Source organism: Hippoglossus stenolepis, chromosome 20, assembly GCF_022539355.2.
Source record: "Hippoglossus stenolepis isolate QCI-W04-F060 chromosome 20, HSTE1.2, whole genome shotgun sequence".
Taxonomy (NCBI): Eukaryota; Metazoa; Chordata; class Actinopteri; order Pleuronectiformes; family Pleuronectidae; genus Hippoglossus; species Hippoglossus stenolepis.
Window position 1 is genome coordinate 19,941,311 of NC_061502.1, and position 10,540 is coordinate 19,951,850.

The 10,540-nt window shown below is 43.6% G+C and overlaps 2 protein-coding genes and 4 non-coding genes across 6 annotated transcripts; 5 read left to right on the plus strand and 1 right to left on the minus strand.

The window, feature by feature from the left end:
- Positions 1–271: 271 nt before the first annotated feature.
- On the minus strand, positions 272–3,604 carry rnaseh1 (ribonuclease H1). Its single transcript, XM_035144409.2, has 8 exons — positions 3,090–3,604; positions 2,596–2,720; positions 2,200–2,376; positions 1,893–1,992; positions 1,731–1,785; positions 1,501–1,585; positions 1,102–1,226; positions 272–554 (listed from the first exon to the last, which is right to left on the minus strand). Exons 1-8 carry the CDS (start codon positions 3,215–3,217, stop codon positions 435–437), a joined length of 915 nt encoding a protein of 304 aa, XP_035000300.2. The 5' UTR covers positions 3,218–3,604; the 3' UTR covers positions 272–434.
- Positions 3,605–4,114: 510 nt separating this feature from the next.
- On the plus strand, positions 4,115–8,395 carry rps7 (ribosomal protein S7). The gene is made up of 7 exons (XM_035144232.2): positions 4,115–4,189; positions 5,119–5,204; positions 5,526–5,597; positions 6,101–6,244; positions 6,915–6,979; positions 7,677–7,827; positions 8,284–8,395. The coding sequence occupies exons 2-7, from the start codon at positions 5,130–5,132 to the stop codon at positions 8,359–8,361; spliced, it is 585 nt and encodes a 194-aa protein (XP_035000123.1). The 5' UTR covers positions 4,115–4,189; positions 5,119–5,129; the 3' UTR covers positions 8,362–8,395.
- On the plus strand, positions 5,714–5,933 carry LOC118099964. The gene has a single exon (XR_004694396.2). It is a non-coding gene; the product is annotated as a small nucleolar RNA SNORA73 family (small nucleolar RNA).
- Positions 6,367–6,585, plus strand: LOC118099958. The gene has a single exon (XR_004694390.2). It is a non-coding gene; the product is annotated as a small nucleolar RNA SNORA73 family (small nucleolar RNA).
- LOC118099965 lies at positions 7,363–7,581 on the plus strand. The gene has a single exon (XR_004694397.1). It is a non-coding gene; the product is annotated as a small nucleolar RNA SNORA73 family (small nucleolar RNA).
- On the plus strand, positions 7,899–8,117 carry LOC118099966. The gene has a single exon (XR_004694398.1). It is a non-coding gene; the product is annotated as a small nucleolar RNA SNORA73 family (small nucleolar RNA).
- Positions 8,396–10,540: the final 2,145 nt, after the last annotated feature.

Sequence of the window (10,540 nt, forward strand, 5' to 3'; positions counted from 1 at the left end):
CTTCACCTCCTTCACTCTCCTTCCTTCCTGTCTTCACCTCCTTCACTCTCCTTCCTCTGTCTTTACCTCCTTCACTCTCCTTCCTTCCTGTCTTCACCTCCTTCACTCTCCTTCCTTCCTGTCTTCACCTCCTTCACTCTCCTTCCTCTGTCTTTACCTCCTTCACTCTCCTTCCCTGTCTTCCTTCACCTCCTTCCTCTTTCTTCACCTCCTCACAAAACAAATAAACAACGTAAAAAGAATCCCTGGAAGAAATCACCAACTGACTGACTTTGTTTACAGTGGAACTTTATTAAGAACCGAACATTCAACAGAGAAACAGACAAACACACACACTCCCCTCCTCTGAGTTTTTGGGTTCGTCACAGCTGCTGCGAGGGGAAAACAAAAAATGTCCAAACCCGATAAACCAGACGCACGTGATCCGACTCCCTTTAATCCAAATCGCCAGTGTCGTCGACGTCTTGCTGCTCCAGAGGCTTCAGGGCTCCTTCTCTCGAGAGTCTGTCGGCCTCCTCGTTGCCTCTGTAGCCGGAGTGACCTGGAATATGCAGCTGGTGGACGAGGAGGAAGGAGAGGAGGAAGGAGAGGAGGAAGAGGAAATAATGCCTCCTTTTCATCAAAGTCAACAACGTCAGAGCAGAAATATTCACATTTAAGATTACAAACTAAAAACTAAAGTCACAAGAACAAATAAGGATCATGGAAGACATCAGCTTGGTTCTAATGGACGAGGAGGTCGTCTGTCTCCGGTCGTCTCTCTGAAGCAAGACTGAAGAACAACATCTCAAAGAACTCACCTCGTTACCATCCAGGTCTATTGCTGGAGAATATTTATATAAAAACACCTGCTCCTCCATCTAAGCTGTTTATTCATTTCTAACTGGTTCCACTGTGTGAACTGCTGTTTTATAACCCGAGGACCTTCTCCTTAATGTAATGGGCCTCTAGCGCCTCCGGTGGACAGTGGTCTTACTGTTGTAAGGTTGTTGTAAGGTAACAGACTGCAGAAGTATCAGGGGTTTTTTTCAGTTTTAAAGTCAGACTGACTCTTCTGTGTGACCAGACTATTTAAATGAATAGATTCAGACTGGTATTTACCCAGACCACCTCCAGGTCTGCGTTCAGCCGGTCCAGAACCACAAAGTCGTCTTTGTTGGTGATTTTTCCTCCAGATTTCAGCCTCCAGCCGTTCAGCTTCCAGTTCTTCACCCACTTGGTCACACCTGCAGGAGACACACCTGATGAAGTTAGATACACTGACGTCACAGGAGGCGACGGTTTGTGTTTCAGTCAGACTGATTGACTTGGTTCCTGCTGCTCATCCAGAAGTTTGTTGTTTTGCAAAAATCTTTGTTTTCCTGAATTTCTAAAATGAACAGAGACAACTAATAAACAGGAAGTGTCCTTTATGGTCTGATGTGGTGAAATTAAAAAAATCTGAACATGACACATGAATCAGAATCAAGTCGCAGCAGGTTCCATGTTCAGAAATCTCACCGTTGATTGTGAACTTGCTGTCGGTGTAAACAACCAACTTCTTGATGTTCTTCTCTTTAGCTTGTTGCAGTGCTTTGCAGGCGGCCTGGTTCACACACACACACACACACACACACACATATTAGCAAAACTATGTTTAATTAAGCAATATCTATATGTCATGAGACTGATGCCTTGTGTCTGAGTCTCAGCACTGAAGCACTGAAGCTCAGATGTGATGACGTGTTTACCCGTAACTCTGCCCGCTGGTTGGTTTGTCTCCCGTGAAGTCGCTCTGCAACGTTTCTGCAGGAGAGCGCCGACAAACACTTTGATTTATTGATTTCATTGTTATTATGAGTGTGTCTTTGATTCAGTGACAGTTCCTGTGTGTACAGTGCGTGTGTCCTCACAGTGGGTGGTCGGGACCCCAGTAGACTCCGATGCCGGCTCGGGCCGTGACCTTTCCGTTTGACGTGCAGCCGCCGTCAGTGTAAACGACCACAGCGTCCCCTGGAGGGAGGGAGTTCAAGCTTTCTAACTAAATCAGTTCACAGATTATCCACCTACTGTTTTTATTCCATATACATTTTTCTATATTTCCTTACATTTAGGTATTATTATGATCATTCTTTCCCCGTAGTGGAAATAATAAAGGATTATCTTATCTTACAGGTTAAACAAAGATCTCCACATTTAAAATCAGCTTGAACATCTCACCCATGTACGTGAATCCATCTGGGTTTTGTGAAGAGGAGCTTTCTGTCTCTTTGACTCGTTTGGGGGGGGGCACCGCCACCTCGTCTGAGTGACATCTCTTCTTCCCCAGAGGGATGTACTCCAGAGGCTCGGGGCCTCGTTTAGGCAGAAGGGAGAGAGCCGGCTCAAAGCTCTGAGCTGTTGAAAACCAAAAACACAAAGTTTATCCTCGTGTTTGACAAACGCTATTGTGTAGGTTATATTTAGTAATTAGCTGAAAGATGTGTTTTAGTGTCTTCATGTGTGGGGGGGGAGCGGTGCCTTTAGATCCTCCTCAAGGACTGATGCTCTACATCCTCTAGAATAAGTCTAGAGTTCTCTGGGTGGTTCTGCAGGAGAAGGTCCAGACCCACGTACCGCTCTTCACCGCCGGTGGGGAGGTGAGCTCCACTCCTCGGACGAAGGCCCAGGCTTCTCTCTCTGCAGCGAACTTCTTGAAGGAGGCCGCTGGGAACTTCTCCACCTGACTCTTACATTCATCCCTGAATAAAGATGAAAGGAAACAAGAGAAATGATGATCAATTATTCCATTAATCTGAAAATACATCATCTTTCTTTTATTCCCACTGTGTGCTTTAGAATTAAAGATACTTATTGAAATGAGCACTTGCTAACGTGTTGCCTCTTATGCCGAATTAAAACGTGGGCTGTTCTGATTTCAAAACCATATTCACTTCTCATTTCTTGTGTCGTTTTGTTTTGAAAAGACACAGATAGATTATAAACCAGAGGGAATCTGACCGGAGTTCGGTTTGAGGTTTCTCACAGGAGATAAAACCCACCGAACCGGACCAGTGGGTTTTAATCCCGTACAAACACACGTTCAGACATCGGGTCGTGACCCGCCTCACCAGGACTTGTAGACTCCGGGTTTGAATCCCTTCCTCACTGCGTAGAAAAACGTGCCCTTCGCCATTTCGTCCGCGGCGCAGCAGACGCTCCTGCGTATTTCCCTGAAAAGACCAGTCAGTCTAAACATCACTGTCCGCGAGCCGCGTGGCCGCCATCGCGACGCTAAGTCACTGATCAGGTCTCATCTGGATTCACCGGCCGCTGCGCGTTTTACTCACAAAGTCACAAAGATGTGCGTTAAAGTTCTGCAGCTGAATTAGCCACTTCCTGTTTGCTAGCCCGTTAGCACGCGCTGATACACACAAGTGACCAAAACGTCATTCCCAATCACCATGACAACACCGTGAATGATCCCACGTCATTAGAAACTCACAGTTGATGTTTTTGTTTGAAACCTGAAAAGTGACGCGACAAAGAAAAGAGGAATAAATTGTGTTCGCAGCTGTTAGCATGGGTTAGCTAGCACTCGAACTCTCGCGATGTTATACTTATACTTATACTTCTTCTTCTTCTTAATATCTGTGGTTTTTACGGCAGCTTGTATCCACCGTTGTGTTTCACTACTGCCCCCTGCAGGCGGTGTTAATGCTGCGTTCACTGCGTCCTTGTAAATGTTCACACAGACAAACAGTAAAAATTCTACTGAATCAGATAAAGATGCAAATTAAAGATACATGAAAATATAATAATGTAAATAAAGGAAAGAAAATGTTCTGCGTTTAACATCAAAAACAGTTAAATCTCTTTCTACCTTGATTTTATTTTAATTTAACTATTGTCCAACACCTTCCATTGACCCTGTGTTAACTGCATATGACAAATACAACTTGAAACTTAAAAACCAACACTTTAAAAGGTATACGCCCAAAGATATCTAATTATTAAATAAACAACTATTATTTTAATATAATTAAATATATCGTGTGAGAATAAAAGAGAATGAAGGTAACATCCACTTTTTTTTCCCCTGCATCACGTGAACGCATCACCACCAGCGGGGCCTCGTCCAGATCTCGCGAGGTTTGCGTGTCCCTCTCGCATTGGATTTAACTCAGCTCTCGCGATGTCTCGGCCTCTTCCGTGGCCGTCGTTGACTGAGGTGAGTTGTGTCTTTTTCCGCTTGTCGCGATCATCGGCTCTGAAATGTACGTTAATCAGCTCGCATCGTTCAACTCACGCATCGTACAGTGCGTTAAACTTGTGATGCGTTAGATTCTTTACTGTGCGGGAGCGGATGGTTGTTTTATATCGTACAAATGGAGCCGCCGCGGACACAGGCTTTCTGTTAGCAGTTAGCCGTTAGCCGCTAGCAGGCCGTGCATGTGTTCACACAGGGGGAGGCTGGCTTCACTCAGGTCCGCACACGAGTCCCACTTAATGGAAGTTAAGATAATTGTGTGTTTAACTTTTCAAAGCAGCAGCTGAGTTCCACGTGACAGCTAAGCTAAGCTCGAACAGCTGAGTGTCGCCACATTGTGAGCTAGCTTAGCCAAGTTAAGACATGGGGAAGCTAACAGATACTGTCTTTATATATCTGTGTTAGTTGTGTCACGCGCTCTTTATCAATCTGCTCATTATCACATTGATACGAGATGAACCGGAGTTAGCATCGGAGCGTGTTAGCTGTAGCTTCGCGTGGTTCCTGCTGTAGTGGATCCTGTCTCGATCCAGAGGGAAACTCACGAGATCCAGAGTAGAAGGTCTGAATGAGTGAATCAGTTCAGTGAGATCCAGATCTACTACGAGCTGCCACTGTGAAGAAGTGATGTGCTAATGGAGATATGGACAATACAGATGTAGAGGGAGTGAATGACAGAAGTAACCGAGGCAGAGTATTGAAGCTATATTAATAACTGAGTAATTCACAACTTTGTATAGACTCTCAGAGCCTGTAAAAGTATAGTGCAGCAGATGTGTATCTTAAAACAGTGCCAGAGTAAAACTGAAAATACAAGACTAGAGATATAAGATGTCAGGCTGCATGTTTGTGTGAGAGACTCATTCATGTGTTTGTATTTCCCTCTGCAGAGACAAAGGCCATGTTCAGTACCAGCGCCAAAATAGTGAAGCCGAATGGCGAAAAGCCGGACGAGTTCGAGTCTGGGATCTCCCAGGTAAGAAGACAGAGCTCTCGGACCATGTACGTTTGAATTTCAAGCTGAATGAAGTGATGTGTTTGAGCGATGCTGTAAACGTTCTCCAGTTTAGACTGTCGTGAAGCAGACGTATTTCAGTCTGCTTCTGTTTGAGCTCATTTCCCTGCTAATAAAAGAATCTGGACCTGAAAAGACGCCGTGATGGACATGACCGAGCCGAAGCTCCGGCACAGTCATGTCCATCAGACACCAAATCGTCACCTTTATTCCAGTGATTTGCTCTTATGCTCAACTGTAGAAATGCAGATGTTCCCGGCTGATTAATCCGTCTCCCTGCAGGCTCTGCTCGAGCTGGAGATGAACTCCGACCTGAAGGCTCAGCTGAGAGAGCTGAACATCACTGCAGCAAAGGTAAGAGCGTGACACTCGTCTCTCTACAGATGTTGTCTGGCTCACTACAGGCTGAACATCTGGAGTAGCACCAAACTCTGTTTGCTGTTGGTAAATGTTGGAATCGTAAATCCAATCCGACGTGGGCATCCAGGACTTGCTTTCCTGGCTCTGTCCTGGTGGCGTATGGGAGCGCAGCTCTCTGAGCTAAGACGTACAGTCCCGTTCCACAATGTCGGAGACAAAGCTCTGTCCCCGGCTTCTGGCTGGTGAGGACGAGCGTCCTGCATATTCCTACATCTTCCCAGAGTCCTTCTGGGGCCGTTACTGGGGGGCTAAACCATGCAGTGCACACTAAGAGTTCATCAATACTGTGCATGTCATTATTCTGTAGTGCGTAGTTTTTAAATGCTGTAATCCACCTGTCTCTCTAACTGGTCAGTCCTGGTGTTCCATTGGAACCAGTAGGGATTTGATCGTCTTTTTCTTCCCGTGAAATTTAAGTTTGTGTTTCTTGTTTCCAGGAAATCGAGGTTGGTGGCAGCAGGAAAGCCATCATCATCTTTGTTCCCGTTCCCCAGCTTAAGTCCTTCCAGAAGATTCAGGTGCGTCTGGTGAGGGAGCTGGAGAAGAAGTTCAGCGGGAAGCACGTGGTCTTCATCGCACAGGTGAGGAGGAGGATGATGGTGACGTCCACCACATGTTTCAGGGGCTGGTATTGATACTGGTCTTGACCCATGGCTGAATATTGAAGGGTCGTAGGGTTACTAGAAGAAAATCTGTCTGTTGTCTGACGTGGACATCCAGGACTTGCTTTCCTGGCTCTGTCCTGGTGGCGTATGGGAGCGCAGCTCTTGAGCTAAGACGTACAGTCCCGTTCCACAATGTCGGAGACAAAGCTCTGTCCCCGGCTTCTGGCTGGTGAGGACGAGCGTCCTGCATATTCCTACATCTTCCCAGAGTCCTTCTGGGGCCGTTACTGGGGGGCTAAACCATGCAGTGCACACTATCTTCACATCTGGGTTGGACTGATCTGGCTGCTAAAAACTGGATGTTAGGTTTTTCTTAATGTTAGTGGTAATTTTAAAATCAAGCCACGTGTTTTAATTTATACGATTCCAAGACTTTGACCATGTTTGAGGAAATGTCTGAATCTCATTAGAAGACATTTCACTTTTATAACTGTTTCAACTCTGAGTAACATGATCTTCAGATAATATCCAGAATACCAGTCTGACCCTGATGGCGTTTATTAACGTGTTAAACTGTCTCCTGTTGCAGTTAAAAAGTTTGTAAATCGTGATTAGAAACTAATGTGAGGATGTTGTTGACTTTCAGAGGAGAATTCTGCCCAAACCCACCAGGAAAAGCCGCATCAAGAATAAGCAGAAGCGTCCCAGGAGGTGAGTGGAAGTTCTCAGTTAAACTTCATGTGGAGATATTCATGTTGTTGGAGCAGAGAAATAATAATGAAGATAGTTACTTTTCCATAATGGAGCTTTTATCTGTGGATCATTTCCTTTTTAAGGACTGGTCTTTAAAATATCAAGTTTTGAAAGTTACTTTCTTCTTCACCAAACACTTGATCTTTTCAAACACTTGTTCAGTTTGATGAATCGTCCAAAACTCAGATTCTGTTTTCATATCGGATAAAGAAAAGCAGCAAATCATCCCATTTTTAGAAGCTGGAACACGAGCACATGTAGTTTCTCTGTATGTGAAACGAATAGTTTTATGGGAGCAGTAGTTATGTTTCGTCTAAATGTTCTTGTTTGAATCATTTTGCCCGACGTGGACATCCAGGACTTGCTTTCCTGGCTCTGTCCTGGTGGCGTATGGGAGCGCAGCTCTTGAGCTAAGACGTACAGTCCCGTTCCACAATGTCGGAGACAAAGCTCTGTCCCCGGCTTCTGGCTGGTGAGGACGAGCGTCCTGCATATTCCTACATCTTCCCAGAGTCCTTCTGGGGCCGTTACTGGGGGGCTAAACCATGCAGTGCACAAACATTATGACAGATCCTGCTGTCCGTGTTGTTAATTCTGTTATAAGCAGAGCTCTTCAGTATTCAGACATCTTTTTGTTTTTGCTTTCTTCCTCCAGTCGTACTCTGACCTCGGTCCACGACGCCATCCTCGAGGACCTGGTGTTCCCCAGTGAGATCGTGGGAAAGAGGATCAGAGTCAAAATAGACAGCAGCAGACTCATCAAGGTCCATCTGGACAAGGCGCAGCAGAACAATGTCGAACACAAAGTAAGTGTGGACGACTCTGAACGTTCAGATAACATTACACACCAATCATAAACTGGTCTCTGTGGTTATATCCGACGTGGACATCCAGGACTTGCTTTCCTGGCTCTGTCCTGGTGGCGTATGGGAGCGCAGCTCTTGAGCTAAGACGTACAGTCCCGTTCCACAATGTCGGAGACAAAGCTCTGTCCCCGGCTTCTGGCTGGTGAGGACGAGCGTCCTGTATATTCCTACATCTTCCCAGAGTCCTTCTGGGGCCGTTACTGGGGGGCTAAACCATGCAGTGCACAAACGTTACGATAGATCCAACTGTTCATGTTAGTTCTTCTGCAGAAGTGATGTTTAAATAAAGATTATTGTCCTGAACTGATCAGATATTTATCAGCTCAGTTAAACTCTTGGTTTATTCTGAAAATCCAACTGGTGATACTGAAGTTAACGTCTGTCCTCGTCCTTCAGGTGGAGACGTTCTCTGGAGTCTACAAGAAGCTCACTGGCAAAGACGTGGTGTTTGAATTCCCTGAATTCCAGCTGTAAATGCAGATGACAAAATAAATTTGTTTACTCTCGATGTTTGTTTGGAGTTTCTCATCATTCTTAGTGGAGGAGACATGACAGAGAGAATATTGGTGAGTGAAGTTGTGGTTTAACCCTTTAATCAGAATGTGTAGAATCACTTTCTCACTTTAATGTTTTGATAATTGTAAACTTAATTCAGCTGCAGGATCAGACTCACAAGTCCCAAGTGTTCGAGTCACTGAAGATGAGTTCACCACAGAAAACGCCCGATTCTCGCCCTGCATATTTTCTCCAGTGTCTTCATCTGAAAACTCAGGCGTGTGGAATTTCTTGCCAAAAAAAGATGCTCACAAATATTTGGTCATTAACAGTTTGTAGAACATTTAGATGTGCAGGTAAAATCTGGGCCTCACATACAGAAGGAAATTCAGCCCAGTGGAACATTTCCATTCTCTCCGTCAGGTGGCTTCAAGAAAACATTCAAAATTAAATGTAAATTTGGAAAACTAATGATTGAGCAAAAACAAACTTTGGAAATGTTCAGCATAATTATCTAGAAAATTTAGCCATTTTGGTTGAGATTTGAAATTGAGTAAAATTCTAACTGGACCTAAAGATGGACGACGAAGTGATGGAGAAGGGGGGGCCACAGGATCGAGGTCCTGCCCACGCACGCTCTCAACCAATCATCACGTCTCTGCCTGTTTTTATATCATCAAATTAATTCAAACCAAACTGATCAGAAACACTTGAAAGAGAAGAACGACCTGAAATGACAGAAACTTCTTTGACAAACATTACTTAGTATTTTCTCAGCAGGAGGAAGCTCAGTGTCGTCAGAGTTTATTTAACCACAAACTCAGATCAACATCCTTCCTGTTTCACATCGTCCTGCTCGTCTGATTCTCTGAAACTTCCTCATCACGTTTTCATTTCCTGAAGTTACTTCTTGGTGAAACTGTCAGGATTTTTTTTATTTCTGTGTTGTACTGACCTTCTCCACTAGATGGAGCAGCAACACTAATAAGATGCCAGAGACTTCAACTTGTCTCTTTATAAAGATTTAGCCGGATACATGAAAGTAGTTTATGTATTAACTTTCTACAACTTGTATTAAGATGTTATAATGGATTATTGTGAAGTCTGTCTTCATCAGTACATCAGGTTTGTTCAGTTTAATTTTTAAAACTTAGATATGAGGAATAAACTTTAGAAAATACACCTGACTTGAGGATCGTTTAAACTATATGGATTAACAAAGTTTTGGTATTTGAAGTCAGATCAGATACTCAGTGGAAAATCTAAAATAATTCTTAATGTAGAGGAAAAAAACTGTTTAAGTCCCAAATGCAACAACATTTATCAAAGCTTTGAACTTAAAAAACATTTTAATGCACAACGGTTAAATAATACATGTTTCTTATTTATGTAAAAACATTTGATTTACAGAGGGAATGTGTTTTAAGTGATTTTGTATCTTACAGGTTCATCATTGGAACTGATTAGAAATTTGAGTTCCTCTTTTCTACGAGTGTTTTTTGTTTTTTTTACCAGTTTGACTTCTGAGCTAAAAACGGAACAGTAGAAGATTTAAAAACAAACAGACCTTTATTTTGAAGTATTTGACAGGTTAAAGAGCTCTGGAACATTTCAGATTTAAACAGCTGAACAAAATGACTCATACAAAACAGAAAACAGATTCAAATGTGACTTGTAGTTCAGCAAAATGACAACGAGCTAATGTTCCTGAACAATCAACACAAGATTCATTTTCACCTGAAAGGGAGACAATGCAACTTTAACTCAACAGCGGCCACTGTGGCCACAAGTGGTAACTCCAGGGGAATGGCACACAGAGCGACGTTTAACCACGACTCCCTTCAACTCTTTATTTGTGAGACGAAAAAGTTACATTTGGACCAAATATTGTTTTCAGAAGCCAAACATCTAAATTCAACTGTTAGAGAAATGTCTCCAGCAGAAGGAGGAGATACAAGGTTGTGATATTTACTTTGTTACACTGGGATCATCAAGCTTCACGGCACCTGAATGAACCAGAAACACTTTAAAGGTCTTTAAGGTAACAACTCAGATTTAAAACATGAGGGGATCCATGACGCTTCCCTGAGGAACTCCATCACAGGGTTTAGGATGAAAACAGGAGTTCTTCAAAGACTCTTCAGAGGAACCTCTGATG